The sequence below is a fragment of the Talpa occidentalis genome, unplaced genomic scaffold (genome assembly GCF_014898055.3).
Source record: "Talpa occidentalis isolate TD23 unplaced genomic scaffold, MPIMG_talOcc4v2.1 talOcc4.4, whole genome shotgun sequence".
Classification (NCBI taxonomy): Eukaryota; Metazoa; Chordata; class Mammalia; order Eulipotyphla; family Talpidae; genus Talpa; species Talpa occidentalis.
The window spans coordinates 5,151,120-5,170,716 of NW_023604295.1; the positions used below are offsets into that span (position 1 = coordinate 5,151,120).

The following is a 19,597-nucleotide window of genomic DNA, read 5'->3' on the forward strand; positions in this document are numbered from 1 at the left end:
CTAGCCATCTGGCCAAGGGGGTGTTGTCGGTGTCCCCCACTATAAGGCTATGTCCCCCCACTTCTCGTACTGCGGTCTTCGGCGGTAACTGGGCACAGCCCACAGGTAAGGTAGGCAGAGCTGGGCGCCATCTCGCGGAGGGACGACGCCCACCAGGCTGGGATCGGAGCCCGCTCGGGGCGGGGCGGCGCGGCCCGGGACGCCGGGTGGGGCGCGGCTCCTCGAGCAGCCAAAGGCGAGGCTGGGCCGGGCTGAGGAGCGGGCGGGCTGGGGCACGCCGGGCTTGCTGGGCCCCAGGCGGGGGACTCCCGGTCAGGGGCTAGGGGGGCGGCTAAGGCGCATCCCCCACTAGCTTCGTCCCCCCTAAACCGGGAGGGAAAGACCCACCGCCGCCTCCGAGGCAGGGTCCCCGCCCGCGGGCCTAGATACCGGGCGGGGCCGGGCGTCTGCGGCGCAGCCAGGCCACGGCGCATGCGCAGCCGGGGGGCGCCGGCGCGAACAGGACGGCTTCTCTCGGCGCCTGGGCGCGGGGCGGGTGGACGGGGGCGGCCCGGGCTGCGCGCGGTCTCGCCCTCTGCTGCCTCAGCGCATTTCCTGAAGTCAGTTCTGGGTTCAACAGTCGGGCACTGCCCTGGGCTTCCGCGCGCACCCACCCCGCGGCCGCCGCCATCTTGGAGGTGAGTGACGCACTTCCGGGGCGGGGTCCAGTTGCCCCGGAAGTGGGGCGGGGCCTCCAGTTGCCCCGGAAGTGGGGCGGGTCCTGCCCACGTTGTCCGGGCAATTTAATTTTTTGGTGTGAAAAGGAAAAGCCCAGTTCGGGCCGCGAGGCCTCGCCGGGTCTGGCCGCGAGCTGCGCCCGACGCCACGTCCCACCACGCGGAGGTCACGTCTAGCGGGCGCTGGTCCGGAGGCCGCCGTGGGCGCGCCTGGGCGAGGCCCCGGGGTCGGGGGCCGCGGGTGAGCCCCCCGGCCGGGCGCAGGAGTGGGCAGGGCAGCCCGGGGGGTTCCCGGGCAGCTCCGGCCGGGAGGCCCCGTCCCCACCCGCCCACTCTGGGCAGATGAGACAGTGAACCCCCTCTTTAGTCTCGCTCGTCTGCTGTGTGTCAGTGGTCGGGTTTCAAAGCAGCTGCGTGCTTGAAGTGCACACGCGGGCAGTAGCCGCCTCGGGGTAGCTCATGTATCGCTGACCCTCTCCCTGTCCTATAACAGTGCGAGTCTCACAACAGGATACAAATTAGTAAGTTCCCTCCCCCGTCCAGTTTCGCATATCCTTTCTTAAACCCTTTCTGTTTTATAAATTCCTATCATGGGCTCAAAAGCGAACCCAAAGTTTTCACTGAATTTGTAATGTTCTGCAACTTTTTTTTTTTTTTTCACTAATGTATCTTGGACATTTCTTTATTTTTAGCACATAATTTTCCAATTAATGGCAGCCTACCATCCCATTCCCTGATAGAGTTCTCTGCTATGCATTTTTCCTATTAATAGTTGCATCATACTCCATTCCACAATATTCCAGGCGTACTGGTGTGTTTATTTATTTTTTAAAGATTTATTTATTTGTGCATGTAAGAGCTGGGGTGTAGGCCAGAGGTGCGGGAGGGTGAGAGGATTCATCAGAATAGGCAGATCCGCTGAAATACACTGCCAAGGGGAGCAGCGGTAGAAATGTTATAGGACAGGGAGAGGGGCAGCCCAAAACCCCGCAAACCTGCCTATTCTAAATGGGTTCTGCCATCCGCCGCATCAACACAAAACATATGAGACTTTAATGGGAAGGAACTTTAATTAAACTAGGAAACAACACAGGTAAGGCAAAGAGTCTAGTTTCTAAATGAAGCACCCAAAGTTACCCGTCCCCTCGTGGGTAAAAGTCCATCCATATGGGATTGGCCCAGAACAAGGCCCCAAAGCCTGCCACAAGTCTAAAGCATCTTCCAGTGGGGACCCACAGAAAAGGGTCACAAACAACCAGACAAGCCCGGAAGGAAAAGAGCAAAATCAACATCCAGATAAAAGCTGCCATTGTCACCTCCCCACGGGTCTCACCCACATCTGTGTCACCCAGTCCACGACCAAAAGACAAGCAGTTTCTTCACGTGTCTCTAGGCTCCATGCGCCTCCTCCAGGTCTCCTGGCTCCATCCTGCTTCCTTCCTTCCTCAGTCTCTTCTTCAGCTTCTCCTCTTCCTGCTCAGCTCCACCCTTCCTTGGGTGGGGCAGGGAACCTCCCCCTTTCCTGGGGACCACCCTGTTGCAGAAACAGGAGAGGTCTGCTGTGCCATGTGAGTCAGCTCCAGGCTACGGTTCAAAATCAGGCCGCTTTTGCCTTTCCTGTGGGAGGGCCCAAGGGCTGAGGGCAGTTGAGGTGGGAGAGGTGGTAGCCCTGAGATTTAACACCTAGACCACCAAGGAGGCCCCACTGACAGTATTTTTTCTTTTTTAAACTCCTTAGTGAATGGGGGCTTTATGACTACTGTTTATTCACAGTATCCTTCGTGCTTAATAGATGTTGATTCGAATTGAGATGTAAGTCACCAAAGCACCTGGTGATGAGGCCTCGCATGATTAATCAGCATTTAGTAGGACCTCAGGATAAAGCCCTTTTAGAGGGACCAATATGAGCAGCATTTAATTGGTGCACAAGGGGTCAGGATTGAACTTAGTGTAAATGTTTTGCATACACAGACTTTAGAGCAGTGGCTTACCAAATTAATATTCGTTTGTATATTTAAATCCTCATAGGTACAAAGAACAGTGATCATCATATAAGTGTAAACCAAGGCAAAGAAAATGCTTTTTATTTTAGCCTGAACACATATATAGACACTTCTGTTTTAGTATGAGGAAGGGAAGAGGAAGGACAAGCCGGATCAGAAGGAAACGCTGCCTAAATTCCAACTCCAGAGGAGGTACAGTTCATTTCTTTGGTGCCTGTAATGAAAAGGAATCTTTTGTGGATTGGTATTCACAGATACACATAGCTTTATGCAAAGGCCATGGGCAATGTTCAGAGAGCGTTTTTCCTAAACAGTTCTATTAGTGCTGTTTATCCTTTTGCACCTCTGGGGGATACGAATCTATTTCTCATACTTCAACTGTGTGTTCTCTGGGGGTGACTCCTAGGTTTCTGGCTCTGATCCTGATGTCTTGCTCCCAGGAGATTGTCAGTATGACAGTCATCATTTCAAATTCAGTCTGACCCAGTCTGAACAAGGTGCCCTATAGGAAGTCCTTACAACCTCTTGGAAAGTATCAGTACTACATAGATACAGTTGTTACTTTTGAGAAAAATTAGTCACACTCCTAGTTGACCCCAAGCCTGTCAACTAGGACTCTTCATCTTTCCTCTCCCTCCCAGCCAGTGACCTACTCAGCCTGGCCTGGCCTTTCTTAGATCAGCTTCTCCCTTTCCACCCCACTCACCGTAGATGCTGTCAGTTGGCTCTTTACTGGTTTGTTTCTACTTTTGTTTTTCTTCCCTGCTGGTGGGTCATTTACTGCTGTCAGTTTAGCTTTCCTAAGAGACTGCTTCTGTGCTATCTTTTTGGTTTGGGAGCCTCCAGTGATCCTCACACCCTTTTGTGTAATGTCTACACCTTCCCTGCCTGACATCAAATCTTTGGAAGGGGCTCTACCCTGCCACTCTGTATGAGAAATATGTTCTCTGCTCAGTTCTCCCCGAGCTCATCCTACACATTTCCCCTCTGCCACCACCCGTGATCCTTCTTCAGCCTATTCCCTACTTGTTCAGTTTGCCTCCAAGCTTACATCTGAGTTGAGGTCCTGTATTTTTGGCAATGCCATATCTTGTTCTCACGAATGTCACCCTGTGTTGTCATACTTATCGGGTATTATTCTTTTTTTTTTTTTTTAAGATTTATTTATTTATTTATATAAGCACTGGGTACAGTCAGAAGCGTGGGAGGGTGAGAGAATTCACCAAAGCGGGGAACAGAACAGGCAGACTGACGAAGAAGTACACTGCTGAGGGGAGCAGCGGGCGGCAGGAGAGGTCTGCGCGCCATGTGGGACCCTCGCAGGCAGCCGGGGATTGAACTGGCGCTGCAGAGGCTGCGGGCAGCTTTGCTGCCCAGCGCTCAACCGCTGTGCCACTGGGGAGGCCTTATTGGGTATTATTCGTAGGACACCTTGGTTTTCCAGTTTTTCCAACTTAATTGGCAACTTTTTGAGGGTAAAGAGCACGTTGCATGTTTCCCAGGGGGTTCACAGTACTGTTTGTGTAGTAGTTGCTCTTTGGATTTTCATTGATTAATTGCTCTTACTATAAAATCTGTTATCTAATTTGTGATAACATATCTTGGGAGTCTTGTATCTTGGCTCATAAAGATTTTTAAAAGAATAGCTTTATTGCAGCGTAATTGACATATGATGAGCATCACTTAAAGTACATGCAGTTGTCCCTCAAGCAACCTGGGTTTGAACTTTGAGGGTCCACTTACACACGGATTATTTTCAGTAAGTACATTGTAAAACTTTTTGGAGGTTTGTGAATTTCTCTTTTATATTATCTTTTCATTTTTTTTAAAATTAATTAATTTATACAAGCACTGGGTACAGTCAGAAGCGTGGGAGGGTGAGAGAATTCACCAGAGCCAGAGTGGGGAACAGAACAGGTAGACCCATGAAACACACTGATGAGGGGAGAAGCGGGCGTGGCAGGAGAGTTCTGCACGCCTTGTGGGACCCTCACCGGTGGCTGGGGATCAAATCGGCGCTGCAGAGGCTGCGGGCACCTTCGCAGCCCAGTGCTCAACCTCTGCGCCACCAGGGGAGGCCCCTATCTTTTCATTTTTGATGTGCAGTGTTAGTAATATGGGTAACACCTGCGATATTTTGTGTCAGCTAAGACAATGGTGATATAGCTACCCATAGACAGTTCATCTTGCAAACAGATGATGTAAAGTTACTGTGTCAATGAATCCTACAATAATAATATTTTAATAGTATTATTATAAAATATTTTCTCTCGCTTTTTTAATTTTAAGAATACAGTGTATAATACATATAAGCATGTAAACTTGTTAATTGACTTTATGTGATCAGTAAGGCTTCTGGTTAATAGCAGACTGTTAGTAGCTTCTGGGAGTCAAAAGTGCTCTGCAGATTTTGGACCATGCAGGGTGCTCTAACACCCGAGTTGGTCAACGGTCAGCTGTAATTTGATTTTGACTTAGGGGTACACACAAGAAACCGTCACCGCAGTCAAGATAATGGTTATAGCCAGCACCCCCAGAAGTGTCCTTGTTTCCCTTTATAACCCTTTCCTCTTGTTCCTCTAAATCTTCTCATCTGTCACCCGCAGGCAACCGCTGTTCTGCTTCTGTCACTATTGTTTGCATTTTATAGTTTTATGTACTCATATACTATGCATTCTTTTTTTCTCTGGCTTCTTTTAGTCAGCATCGTTATTGGGTAATTATATGTTGTGTGTCAGTAGTGCATTCTTTTTATAGCTGATTGTATTTCGTGAGTTGTTCCGTTGATGGACATTTGGGTTGCTTTCATTTTTTGTCTGTTACAAGTAGAACGGTTGTAAACATTCGCCTGTGGGTTCTCTTCAGGAGTGAGTGGATCAGGTGGTACATGTACGTTTAACTTTTAAAGAAACTGCCCTACTTTTACACTTGCTCTTAGCCAAAAGGCTGAGACACATGCCTTACTCTTTAAAAGTGGTTGTATAATTTCACATTCCAACCAGCAGTTTAAGAGCGCAATTGCTCCACAGTCTTGTTGACACTTGTTATTATCTTTTTGATTGTTGCTATCTTAATGGGAGTGAGTGCTGCCTTATTGTGGTTTTGATTTCTGTTTCCCTCTCTCCTTGTATCTAGCATCTACCATGCTACTTTGTTTCCATGGACAGACTATTCTAGATACACCTCAATTAAGCAGAATTGATACACCTCAATTAATCTTTTTGTGACCAGCTGATTTCACTGAGTTTAATGCCCTCAAGGTTTATCCACGTAGTATGTCTTGCAATTTCTGCCTTTTTAAACACAAAATTATATTGTGTGTGTGTTTATATAGAAAACACATTTCTTTTATTTTTTTTAAAGATATATTTTACTTATGCATACAAGACCTGGGGTATAGGCCAGAGGTGTGTGTGTGGGGGAGGTGTGTGTGAGACAATTCACCAGAGACAAAGTGGGGAGCAGAACAGGCAGATTGACTGAAATACACTGCTGAGGGGAGCAGCAGAGAGACAGGACCAGGTCTGCTGTGCCATGTGGGTCAGCTCCCTGGCTGGGGATCGAACTTGTGCTGCAGATAACTTCATAGTGCTGAGACTTAACCCCTTGTGCCACCAGGGAGGCCCTAGACAACACATTGTTGATCCAGGCGTTCACTGCTAGTTAGATTGCTTCCAGCTCTTAGATATTGTGACTAATTCTGCTGTGAACCTGGGTAGGCAAAGATCTGTCTATTCTGGGTAATAGATCTAGAGTTGAAATTGCTGGGTCATAGGCTAATTCTGTTTTTAATTTTTTGAGCAACTGTGATACTGTTTTCCGCAGCAGCCCTATCATTTTACATTCCTGCCAACAGTGTGTGAGTGTTCCAGTTTCTCCGCACCCTTGCCAACACCTCTTTGCAGCTTTGGGGCATGAGGCACACGCTCTGTGGTTTTGATTGGCGTTGCCCTAATGATTAGTGATCCAGAACTTCACTTGGGTCCTTTGCCACTTTATTAACTGGGCCTTCTTTATTCATGTAGGCATTTGCAGCTGTCAGATTTTCTGTCTCAGTTCTGGGGGCTGGAGGTCCACGTGAAGATGGTCGCAGGACCGGTTGCTCCTGAGGACTGAGAGAAAGTCTGCTCCAGACCTGCCTCCTAGGCTTGCAGACGCCGTCTTCTCCCTGGATCTCCTCTGTCATCTTCCCTCAATGAGTGTCTGTGTTCAGAATTTCTCTTTATAAGGACACTTTTTATAGGATGCAGTTAGATTAGATTAGGGCTCATAGAATGACCTCATTTTAACATGGTGACCGCTGTAAAGACCCTGCCTCTGAAGGTCATATTCTGAGGTCCTGGTGGTTAGGACTGTGACAAATGAATTTGGGGTGCACAGTTCAGCCCATAGTAGATGTCTTATTTTTCTTTCCCGGTCGCACTGGCCGGAACCCCCAGTGTGGAGTTGAATCGAGGTGGGCGGGCAGGTGCCCCATCTTGTTCCTGACCTGGGCGGCTTTTCGTCGGGCGGAGCAGCTGCAGGTTTCGCCTTGGCGTTTCTTCACCAGGTGGCGGCGGTTCCTTTCTGTCCTTGCTGCTGAGAGGCCTGATCAGGAAGGAATGTTAGTTTTTATCAGGTGCGACAATCCTGCAGCTTTTCTTCCTTCATTCATAGTGTGTGTGCTGGTTTTGGAATTTATTCCTTGTCAGGATATGACAGAAATTTCACCAGAGATTTTTGTTAATGGTGACTGATTATATGGTGACTTTAATCGCTGTTTTTTCTGTCCTCTTTTGACTAGTGACCGAGAGCTATAAGCCGGAATTTGTAGCGCTGAAGAAGTGGCTGAAAGATAGGAAGTTTGAAGATACAAACCTAATTCCTGCTCGTTTTCCAGGTAAGGTCTGACCTCCAGGTGTCATGGCCTGTCTCTGTGGGAGACGTGTGGGTCAGGTGGGGCGGGCAGGCCGCTGCCACAGGTGGTCTGTGACCTCCTGGGAGCCTCTCTTAGTTGTGAGTCAGGCTTCCTGCCTGCTTGCTGTGATATTTTTTAATGCCTTACCTTGTTCTAAAAGTCAGGATTACGGGGAGAAATTCCAAAATGGAGAAATGAAATTAAAATGAAAAACTGGAAATGAGAAGAGAAAAATAAGATGAAGGCTGGGATAATGAGAGTAGATAAAAGACATGATTATGAACCCTGGTACGCTTGTCAGGGGTAAGCCTGAAATTCGACTCATCTTTCCAGTGGCCGGGATCTGTTGCCAGGATCTTAGTGTTCCGTAAGGAAAACCAAATTTTTATCCTGGAACTTAGACCTGGGGGAAGTGTCTCTGCTGGGTTCATGGGGTTTTTAGACCATGGAGGCAGGGGTGTGACATGGCTCAGGGGTGCTAGAGTCGTCTTGCGAGTGGGCAGGGTGGTGCCAAGCCACCCTGGAAGGGCTTGTTCTCCTGGAGTGTCAGGAGGGCAGGAGCCCTGAGGGACGTCTCAGTAGACAGTGCTCCCTTGGCAGCTTTTTGGCCTTGCTCCCCAAGTGTGTCAGGGGGAGCCTGCTGTGTGCTCACAGCTGCACCAGTCCTGTGATCTGAAGTGGATGAGCGTTCTCTTCTGGACGCTGAGAAGCTGCTTGTGGCTTAACATCTTTTTCCTGAAAAGTGAGGAGCTTGGGAGGGAGTTTGGTTGAGTATTTTCTTCTGGAACATTCTCTCCCAGCAATGGAGGTGCTAGCTCTGGGCACGTGCCTGTATACACGACTCCCAGTTCAGTCCAGAAGTGGGTTGGAGGCAACATGGGGAGCACTAAGGTGTTCTTCAAAAGGATTTGGGTCTGCTGTAGTCTACTGTGCCCTCAGGCCCCAGGGCTCCCTCATGGGCAGGCCTTGACATTGTACCGGACAGGACATTCAGACCATGTGTCTCTGCTGCCCTTTTCCATGAAGCACCCACTTGGTAACGGACTGAGCAGTTTAACCCCCTCTGCACCCGCAGCAGCAGATCGTGTATGATAAAAGTCTGTGATCTTTGGGACTTGACCCTGAAGCTTACTGTCCCTTCAGGATTGTGAACCCCAAAGAGTTCCCCAGCATCAGCTTCATGTAACTTTGAAGTTAGTCATACCTTTTATTCAAAATGGTGTCTCCTAGGACCTTGAAGTGACAGCACGATTTGTCCCTTTTCTGTCTCTGTGTCCCTAGGTACAGGAAGAGGGCTGATGAGCAGAACCTCCCTGCGGGTGAGCCTTTCTCTGTCCTCGAGACCCAGTGTCGGTTGTGTGACTTTGGCTTTGTGGTTCAGAACAAGTAAACTGAAAATATTCCTGACACAGGCATTTCTCGTTTACCTAAGGGGTCAATTCTGTCCATTAGGATTAAGTTTGCTGCAGGAGACCCCCAAGCGTCTGATGCCTCCCACAGGGGAAGTTTACTCTGCTCCCAGGGACAGGCCTGGGGAACCGGCCCTGCTGCTGCCAGTGCTTCCTTCACGCTGGAGCTCGAGCTGCAGGTGGCACAGGAGGGTGGGAAGGGCAGGTTCCTCTCTTCGAGGGAATTTCAGCCCATACTCACCTGCCAGTGACCAGCCTGGCCCAGCTGCCTGAGGGAGAGGAGGTGCGTCCTCTTCTGGCTGGTGGCCCCGGTGGATTGTGTTAGTGAGGAGAGAGGTGCACGGGGAGGGGGCAGCCATCTCTCAGGAGCAAATTTTATAAACCAGACCGTGTGCTCCATGAGCCACAGGAGCGCGGTGCCCACGCTGAGCGGCGGTTCCTAGGCAGCAGTGCCTGGAGAGGCCGAGGGGAGGCTGAGAGGAGGTTGGGCTCCCGACTCCTGCTTCTGAGAAAGCGAGGAGGTGTAGGGGTGGCAGGAATGCACAGTGCAGGACCTCTGTGATCCGAGCAGACGGGTAAAGGAGAGTCCTGGAGCCCTCGGTGGCCTTCTCAGGGTTTTATTGGGCTTTTATATGTAGTGCAGCAACCAGGTACATGCAGGCAGGGGTGTGGTGGGGCCGGGAGGCTGATAGGGGTGGACCTCTTGGCCCCCAGCGAATCTTCACTCTTTCTGGGCTCTCCGGGGCTCTCTCGTGGTCTCTGCGTCTCTCCCTTCTGTTTCTCTTTCTCTTTTTTCTCTCTGGCATCCCTGTGACGCCGCCCTTGTAAGCCCAGCCTCGGCCCCGGTGTACCCACCTACGCACGCCCACACCCCGCGCCAGGTGCCGCCATCAGGCGTGTATCTAGGACCGCAGGGATCCATCATCAATGCTAATGGTGGGAGGGCAGGAAAGCCTGACACTTACCCTACAGGGGGGAAGTGACCAAGATGGCCTCCAAGATACTTCGGTTCTTGAAATGCTAAGGACTTTCTAATGTAAATGTGTTATTATTTCTCTTATAAATTATTTCTACAATTTAGTTTTAATTATTTTTACTTATAATTAAGTCCTTAGTTTATTTGAAACCCAGCTGTATCAACTGACCTAAGGAATAGTCCCTATTAGCAGAACGATTCTGTCACACTAATTTATTTTTTTTTATTATTTCAAAATGTCTAATGTGGTAAAATACACCCTGCATGAAATTTACCATAATGTGCAGTTTACCGTCTTGGCCATTTTTAAATGTAGCATTCAGCAGCATTAAGTACATTCACACCGTTTGCAGTGCTTTTATTTTCTGAGGGGTGCTGTGATGGATTTTATTCCGGCGGGATCTAGGGAGGCGGAACACGCCTGTTGCATGTAGCAGCAACTGGGGGGAGCTTTGTTAGGTCATGAGCTGGCGTTGTTCACACACACTCTCACACATGCCTTTTCTGCTGAACTTCCTGACAGGGACACGCTCAGATCTGACGTGTCCATTTGGGTGAATTTTGATGATGGAGGGATTTGTCCCAATTAAGATACAGAGTGTTTTATTAAGTGGCTTTTTTAAAAATCAGGAAGCCCTGGGTGTCTGAGCCCTGGGTGTATGTGACAGCCAGCTTTGTGGACGAGGAGATCGAAAGTGGAGCCGGGAAGATTTTTGACTGAGATTTACAACCAGCTTCTAGACGCCCGTCATAAAGCAAGCTGGGCCTCCCCTTGTCACTTGTGTCTGGCGTCTATGACTTGACTTGATATCTGACTTTTTCTTCCTATTGCTTTTGTCTCTATGGGAGGAACTGAACACTCTGCTTTTGCAGGTGCTAAATTGAGACCCTTGTGCCGGGCGGGTGCCCTCTCTCAGCTGGTTGACCCAGGATACTTGGGCCTGGAGTAGTCCCTGGCCACTTAGGCTTCATTGGATGGAATTTTGGGGGCTGCTTTCTGCCTGTTCCCGTAGGCAGCCCTATTTTCTGCCATAAGACAGTGAGGAAACAGTAGGATCTGAGTTTGTAGAACCTTTCTGCTGAAAGGTTGGCCAGGCATGTGTAAGGGCAGGAAGGACCACTGAGCAGGTTTTCTGATCCCATGCAGACCGGGTAAAGGAGGAGTCAGAGTCCTCAGTAGATTTGCAGGTTTTTTATTTGGGGTTCACCAGGCATATGGCAGGCAGGGGTGCTGGTGGGGGGCTGGGAGGCTGGCAGGCCTCCCAACCCCCAGCAAGTCTTCACTCTATCTGGGCTCTCTAGCGTTCGTTCCGCTGCTTCTCAGCTTCTCTTTCGGCTTCGGCTTCGGCTTCTACTGCTGCTGCTGCTGCTGCTTCTGCTGGCGTCCCCGTGACGCCGCCCTTAAAAAGCACAGTCTTAGCTCAGCTGAATCCCATCTACCCATGCCCACACCCTATTCCAGGTGCCCGCCATCAGGCATGCATTCAGGACAAGGATCCATCATCTATCCTGATGGCGGAAGGGCAGAAAAGCCTGACATTTTCTTTACCCTACAGCATGTGACAAACCTTCTGTTCCAGTTGGGGTTGTGCGCGCCTGGAGTGTCTTGCTGCTGCAGGACGTGGAGGCAAGGCTGCTGGCGACGGCTGGGTGCACTGTGTCAGGTCGTCGTGGGGTCTCAGCTGACGGTGGTGGATTGTGGGCTTTACAGAACTCACGCTCTCAGCCCCTTTCCAAAGGACAGATGTGCTGAACTCTGCCTTTTCTTTGGGAAGGAGGGGCAGATGGTGATTTCGTTGCCTGAGAGCTGCCTGCTTACCACGGACACGGTGATGAGAAGCTCCTTAGGGGCCTACCTCGCCAAGTAAGTGACCGTCCACCTGCTGTGCTGGGCAGCTCCCCATTCAAGTCCAGCTCTCCATTCAAGTTCAGCTCCCTGTTCAAGTCCAGCTCCTTCCAACACGTCATCCAGGCCTAGTCAGCAGGGCCGGCTGCTCTGCTTTCGCAGCTAATAAACATCCGAAACAATTTGAAAAATTCACTCTGTTCTGTGAAGTTTGTTCTTCCCTCATTGTAAACTGCATTTTGAAGGTTTTGAAGAGGCCACTGGGGATGTCAGCTTGAATCCTGATCTGTTAATACTAGAAAATGAAGGCTAAGTGGGTAACCTGTATAATTCATGAGACCTGGACCCACAGTAGCCTGAGCTCTGCCGTCACAGGATGGCTCCTCAAATGCTAGTTACTCTTATTTTTTACCTTTGTTGTACTTACTTGAATTCTGGTAAGAGCTGTTGACATCCCTTGAAAGGATGAGTTTTATTTAGTCTAGAAGAGAGGAGGCTGGCATGGGAGGTGAGGCCTACTTCCTGGCGGATGTATGGTCGTCTTTTGGGAGGACTTTCTGAGGACAGGGCATGAGCTCAGCAGAAGCTCTTTCTAAGTTACAAGAGTTGAAAGGTTGTATTGCCTCTAACCCCCGGGTAAGTTCTAGGACCCCACCCCTTCTTCCCTTTTCGGGCCTAGTGTATCTTACTGGCCTGAGTGTGTGTTGCTCTTGGTAGACACATATCCTTCTGGAACTTGGAGTGTGATGTGGGTAGTGGGAACCTGGGCTTTGTGGGGTGGGTAAGTTTAGCAATAAAAGCTCTCGAACCATAACAAGGACATAATGAGCCTCCATCTAGATTCACACAGCCGTGTGGCTGATGACTACTGGCAAAGGGACTCGCCGGTCTGAGGACTTGCAATGGAAAGTTTTAGACAATTAAGATGGAAACAGCTGCAGGCGCCCAGTGGTTCCTGTGCGGGTGGGGGTGTAGGCTTGCTGCACCTGCTCTTTCCTTGCCTAATTCTAGATCCTTATTCAGATGAAACAAGTGGAACCGTGCCTTTCCAGCAAGCTCTAAAAACAGGGCAAAGAGGTATTTTACAAAAAAGGCATCTCCAACAGAGCGGGAGCTTGGCCTAGTGAGTTAGTTCTTACCACTTGTGAGAGGGTGATTCTTTGGGGCGCCTGCATCAGAGTGCAGCCTGGAGGGAAGCCTTGAGGAAGGCGGACTGGGAAGGCGGGCTCTCTCCTGGTGCCTTGAGGAACACGGGGCCGGCGCTTGCTTGGCCACTGCTTGGGTGGGGATGTCTCTGTCTTTTGCTTCCTTCATATTTTGCACGAAACTAATTTTTTTAATCCGACTCTGTTTCTTAAAGGTGGCAGCCTCCTCCGTCTCCTCTTCTGGCTCTCTGCACCTTTTTAGTTTCAGAAAGGCATGCCGGGGACCGCTCTCTCTGGAAGCCTTACCTGGACATTTTGCCGAAGGCCTACACCTGCCCCGTGTGCTGGGAGCCGCAAGTGGTGAGCCTCCTGCCCGCGCCTCTGAGAGCCGGGGCGGAAGAGCAGCGAGCCCGTGTGCAGCGGCTCTTCACTTCCTCCAGAGACTTCTTCTTCTCGCTGCAGCCTCTGTTTGCAGAGGCGGTGGAGGGCATCTTCAGCTACCGCGCCCTCCGGTGGGCCTGGTGCACGGTCAACACCCGAGCCGTGTACGTGAAGCACAGGCAGAGGCCCGGCTGCTCCGCAGAGCCAGACACCTGTGCGCTCGCCCCGTATCTGGATCTGCTGAACCACAGCCCGCACGCCCAGGTGAGCGGTTGACAGGGGGCACAGGTCCTGTTTGACAGGAAGGACTCCGATGTGCAGAACCCGTGGCTCTGAATAGTGAGCGATGTCCCAGGGAAGGGACCAGCGGGCTGTAGGTGAGCCTGCCTGTCGTCAGGTGCTTGTCTGTCTTCCCCATCCCGTTTCCCTCCCAGCATCCTTTTCCTTTGCTGCTTTCCCCACTCTGCTTCCGGGGCCTGTGGTGCCCAGTGCTGTGTGCCCCGGCCGGCCTGCAGCAGCCCTCCCCCCCACGGTGGAGCAGCATGCGTCCTCCTCCCACAGCTGCACATAGTTGGGTGTCAGAGCCCATGCATTCCCCTGCCCTCACCGGATACACCCCCACCTGGCGGTAGAGGCACCCCCCGTGGCTGGTTGCCCTGTCAGTGCCCCAGTTCTCCACTGAGCAGCTCCCACTCCCTTCCAGCCAGGCGTCCCCTACAAAATCTCCTTCTCACGGGCCTGTGCGGCTCCCAGGTGTAGCCGCTGTGCGCCCTGTGTGGCCTGCTGCTGCCCTCGGCTCGTGCACGTGACTGGTTCCTGCCGTCACCCGGCTCCTCTGTCCACTGTGGTGACGGTGGCCGCCCCTATGGCCCTGGAGGACGCCTGACTCTTTGGTGGGTGGAGTGGAAGTGGACAGAGGATGAAGGCAGCCCTGGCCCTTTCTGCTCCTGTTGCTTTCAAAAACATCTTTCACCATTTTCCTTTCTAGGTAAAAGCAGCATTTAATGAGGAAACGCGCTGCTATGAAATCAGGACGGGCTCTCGCCGTAGGAAGCACGAGGAGGTGTTCATCTGCTACGGCCCCCACGACAGCCGGCGGCTGCTCCTGGAGTACGGCTTTGTCTCCACCCCCAACCCTCACGCCGGCGTCAGTGTCACAGAAGGTGGGAGCCGGCTTGTTATGGGTCTGGGCCTCTGTTACTTAAGTCTGGACCCAAATGGCAAGGGCTTAAAATGGATATCACTTTATTTCTTGCTAGACAGAAATGAAAGCACAGGAGTATAAAAAGAACTCTCAAAAATTGGAAAGTCCCTCATTACACTACTGTATCCATTAAAGTACAGCTTTAATAATTTTTGCATGTCCCCTTTAAGTTTGTGATTTTTTTTTTTTTATGATTGCAGTCACTGCTATCCGGGCACTTAGGAATTCTGCCTTGTAAAGACTTGGTGTTGTAAACACCGTGCCACTGTAGAGCCTGTGCTTTTAGGGGTCGCTTCCCAGCACCCCTGCTTCTGTCTTAGCTTTTGACTTAGCTGTGGGTTTGCTGAGAGTGGGTGTGAGCTGAGGCCGTAGACGTTTCGCCCCTCGTCTTGGCGTTCTTGTAGCTTTTCAAGGGCTCAGTAATGACTTCACTGAATTGGAGTTGAAGAGTAGAGATTTTGGGTCTGCATTAGATAAAACCGTTGACGTGTCTGGATTCCTAATGGGAAGGAAAACCGAGAAGCCAAGGACACCCTAAATCTCAGCCTGCTCTTTTTCTCCGTGTCTAGATGTGCTTGTTAGATATCTTCCATCAAAAGATGAACAGATGAACAAGAAGATTTCCATTTTAAAGGATCATGACCTTATAGAGTAAGTCTCAGCCTCTATGTCCTTCCCCCTCCCCCCTTATTCTGTCAGGAAAGTTTGATGAGAAAGGGAGGCTGGTTTCTGTAGGCACCACGCACCCCCGACCTGTGCCAGTTGGCGGGTAGCTCTTTACTGAGCACTTACTGCGTGCTGAGTTGTGGTTGATGCTGTGGCGGGGGAGATGCTTTGCAAGAAACGGACTTAGGGGCCTGGGATAGAGCCTGAAATTCTAAATCCTGTGCCGAAGGGAGCCCCAGGCCATCGGTGAGTGGGGGTGTGAGCGTGTCTGACGTGTGGTGGGGCAGTAGCTTGCCCTCAGCTGCCAGCCAAGGGGCGCAGGCCTTGGGGTGAGGTTGGGGCTCGGTGACTCCCCGCCAGGTTGGAGTGACAGGGACCAAGGCTGGCCCTCCAGATTGTCCTCCGTGGCAGAGGTCGCCCGCAGCAGAGGGTGCTGTGTCTGGCGGGGAAAACCCCTTGTTTGAGCCTCAGACAGTCCAGATTCTTCATCTTTCCTCTCACCCCGAGCTGCTGCCCCCACATCTAAGTTCAGGCTTATGTTCATTCTTTTGACCGAGGTTGCAGGTTACAGAACGTTTAGCAGCCCCTGGGAAAAAGCGTTTGGCTGGTCACCCTGCGCCGTGAGGCACGCCCTGAAATGGCAGCTTTGTCCCTGCTTGTCTTCCTGCTTTAGAAATCTGACCTTCGGGTGGGAGGGGCCGTCCTGGAGGCTCCTCACGGCCCTGAAGCTGCTTTGTCTGGAGGCGGGAGAATTGTAAGTTCCACGCGGGTGGCGTGTGGTGTCGGCCGAGAACGCCAGAGAAGGTCTGGATGTAAAGTTGGGAATTGGGGTTGCTGTTTGGCTGGTGGTGACGGCCCTGAGAGAGGGGGATGTGTGCTGGGGCTGCCGGCTCTCTGTGGAGTTGCCCCTGTGGCGAGGGGTTCACTTCTGATTCCACCTTTCCTGGAATTGTGGTTTCCTCAGAATCTGTGGGCTGGAGACTGGTCTCCGCTCATCTCTCCCAGGCCTGCTGCTCGCAGGTCAGGGCGGACGCTCCTGCCTCTCTGTGGCTCTGTCGGGTGGGGGCGCTCTTTACCCTTCTCTCACCTTCTCTGTGCCCCCACAAAGTGGCCATGCTTCCTGGGTGGCAGCTCCTGTGATGCTCCAAGCTTGGTGCTGTCTCCGCGCCTTCTCTCTCTCCCGGGGGCCCCTCCTGCCCCTGAGTTCTGCCGTTGTCTCTGACACTGGAGACTGTCCCCTGTGGGTGGTCAGCTGCCCTGAACGTCCAGGCCACTCGGGGGGATGGTTCCCGACCCCCATTCTTCCTCTTCAGCCACTTCCTCTTCCAGGTGCTCCCCATCCAGGATCCGCCCCCCTCCCTCTTCCTGCTGCGTCCTGCTGTGGCTCCTTTGGCTCTGCCACCTACTGGCTCAGAGCCACTGCGGCTCCCTCTTGCCCACCCTAAACCACCAGTGCTCTTCTCTGCTTGCAGAACGTGGGCGGCGCTGTCCTCCGAGCCCCGTTTGTACAAACTTTGACCTGAGGTAGAGTCCCTGTGGCGCCCCCACCGTAGTGCACTCCGCTCTGAGTGTGTTTCTCCTAGTTTGCTGCTGCTTAGGGAGGCCTGTCAGTGGAAGTGGAAGACAACGTTGCCTTTCCCCCCAGCCCTTAGCCCTTTGGGCTGTGACCCCACCTTCCCGTTGTGTCTTTTGCCCTGGTTTCTGTAGGCCGGACGCGGCATTGCCTTGATAGTAAGATTCAGCCCCTGCCTGCGAAGAGCACTGGTCCCCTCACTTCTCATTCTCGGTGTGCCCCGTCTTTCTTGCAGACCTGGTCTGCCTCACACAGAAGCTGCCTGTGGCGGGAGCTTGCCTGGAACCTGCTTCTGGAAAAGCAGGAGAGCGCGTGCGCTGTGTTGAACTGTAGAAGCTGCCTTTGTTTTTTTGCTTGCTAACGTGATCTACCTGAACATTTTGTTTCTAGTACGTGCTGGAAAAAAGTACTTCTTGGGGAAGTGATTTCAAATACAAATGAGAAGGCGAGTTTGGACATAGCCCAGAAAATATGCCACTGTTTTACAGAGGAGACTCATGCTATGCTTAAAAAGGTGTGTTTCTGGAAGAAATGTGTTGGTTAAGAAGCTATTTGTTTTATACGTGTCTCTGGGGAGACCAGACCTTATTTTCAGACATTAGTAATGAGCAATGATGTAACTGAACGTTGAGATAATCTGTGTTTTTTTGACTTAAACACTGGTTTAGATACCTTTTAATAGGTGGAGTTATTATGTGCATTCTTAGTAAAAGATTTTAAAGTCTGTGCCCCCTCTTTTTAAAAAAGATTTATTTATTTATTTATACAAGCACTGGGGACAGTCAGAAGTGCGGGAGGGTGAGATAATTCACCAGAGCCAGAGCGGGGAGCAGAACAGGCAGACTGACGAAGTACACTGCTGAGGGGAGTAGTGGGCATGGCAGGAGAGGTCTGCGCGCCATGTGGGACCCTCACCTAGTTGCTGGGATTGAACCGGTGCTGCAGAGGCTGCAGGCAGCTTCACAGTCTAGCGCTCAACTGCTGCACCACCGGGGAGGCCCATACGCTCCCTTTTTATTTTTTGTTTAGTAAATGTTTTAGTTACTAAAACATTTCACTTGACCGCATTCCTGGGGTTAAAGAAGTGATGATCATGGGCCTTGAAGCCATTATGAATGAAATAAGCCAGAATACGAGGACCACTGCTGTGTGATCCACTCAGGTGATGCCCCAGAGTAGGAAAAATCAGAGACAGAAAGAAAGGAGAACAGACATTCCTGGGGGCCGGGGCATGCTATGGGGAGGGATTGCTTCTCTTTGGGAAGGTGAAGGCGTTCTGGAGGTGCGAGGGGGGTGCTGTCATGTACTTTATGAGGTACTGGAAGCCCTGAATTGTACATCTAGAAGTGGTCACAGTGGTAAATTTCATGCTTCTGTGTATTTCACTCCAATAAAAAAATAATTTTGAAATAATTTCCAGATTTCTGATATGAAAAGTGAAGAAGGCGCTTTGATAAACCAACTAACTTTGGTGGAAACGTTGTGGACGGAAGAGCTGCAGATCCTGCAGGCGTCTGCCGAGACCCTGAACGATTTGCAAAGAGCTTTTAGGTGACCTCACCCTGGCGTGTTGTCCAGTTCCTGTGGTGGGCGTGACCCCGCACACATTCTGAGCCTCCGGAGACGTTTTTGAACTAAGCTTTATTTTATGTGGACTCATATACAGTCGGCAAGCAGTTTCTATTAAACAGTCACACACTGAATCCTTTGCCTTTTGCTTTTCCTAAAAACCCTGAACATGGAGAGTGTGTTGGGGGTGCTCTCAGGACACAGCAGGATCTCTGTGGGAGAGCAGGTCCTGGGGCTCCATAGCTGTGTGTGTGTTGGGGGCTTGGGGGAGGCACTGCAGCCCATGGCGCTTTACTCTCACAATGAACCTCGGCCCCCAAGAGGGAGCACCTGGCCTGTGGGCCCTGTTGCTTGTCGGACTCAGGAGCTGTAAAGGGCACCTCCTCTAAGTGCTCTGGTACTGTCAGGTTTAGGGGCACGTGGGTGGTAGGTGGGGATCCTGGAAGGGGTGCACGGCAGGCCTGGGTCCCAGCCACTCACTGGACTTCATATTCAGCTGCTCTGAACTGGTGTGAGTCACTTCAGTTTTCATCCCTGTTGTCCAGAGGGGCGGGCCCTAGAGCTGCAGCCCTCACTCCCCGACTCAGTGGCGGGCCAGGAGTTGTGGGACCCGCAGGGCAGGTGGGCTAAAAAGCCCCCTCTTGCTTTTGTGGCCCAACTTGATCCCTGGCACTGCAGGAAAGGAGACACGAGGAGAAACGTGGGTGAGTCATGTGGAGGCTGACAGTGGCGGCCATTAGCCCCATGAGGTATCTCCTTTTGGCTTAGCTTTGTGGGACCTGCTTCAGAACCCCTCTCCTATGGGTCCCCATCAGAGGTGCCACAGACTGAGGCAAGCTTTTGTTCCTCAGTGGCCCTGCTTTGGGCCTACCCTCTTTGGCAGGGCATTTGCCCATGAGGGGATGGGTCATTTGGGATGTTTTGTTGTGAAAAATAGTCCTTTCTTTCTGCACTTTATTAAAATTCTTTCACACTAAGAGTTTCCTTTGTCTTTTTTTAAAAAAAGTATTTATGCATACAAGATCTGGGGTGAAGGCCAGAGGTGTGGGGGTGGGGGTGAGAGGATTCACCAGAGACAGAGTGGGGAGCAGAACAGGCAGAATGACTGAAATACACTGCTGAGGGGAGCAGCCGGCGAGGTAGGAGAGGTCTGCGCCATGTGGGTCAGCTCCTGGCTGGGGATCGAACTCATGGTGCAGTGGCTGCCGATAG

General features: G+C 51.4%; 1 protein-coding gene across 10 annotated transcripts; it reads left to right on the forward strand.

Annotated features, from left to right (window-relative positions):
• Positions 1-551: 551 nt before the first annotated feature.
• SETD4 (SET domain containing 4) lies at positions 552-19,353 on the forward strand. 10 transcript variants are annotated; one of them, XM_037524973.2, is made up of 12 exons: positions 552-677; positions 2,745-2,911; positions 7,503-7,598; positions 8,239-8,358; positions 8,898-8,935; positions 11,777-11,865; positions 13,208-13,637; positions 14,362-14,536; positions 15,147-15,228; positions 15,917-15,997; positions 17,207-17,330; positions 18,237-19,353. In XM_037524973.2, the coding sequence occupies exons 2-12, from the start codon at positions 2,842-2,844 to the stop codon at positions 18,369-18,371; spliced, it is 1,440 nt and encodes a 479-aa protein (XP_037380870.1). In that variant the 5' UTR covers positions 552-677; positions 2,745-2,841; the 3' UTR covers positions 18,372-19,353. The 10 variants fall into 10 exon arrangements, with proteins under 10 accessions (XP_037380870.1, XP_037380869.1, XP_037380868.1 ...); XM_037524972.2 differs by lacking the exon at positions 552-677 and adding an exon at positions 918-957; XM_037524971.2 differs by lacking the exon at positions 552-677 and adding an exon at positions 995-1,237.
• The last annotated feature ends 244 nt before the right edge of the window (positions 19,354-19,597 follow it).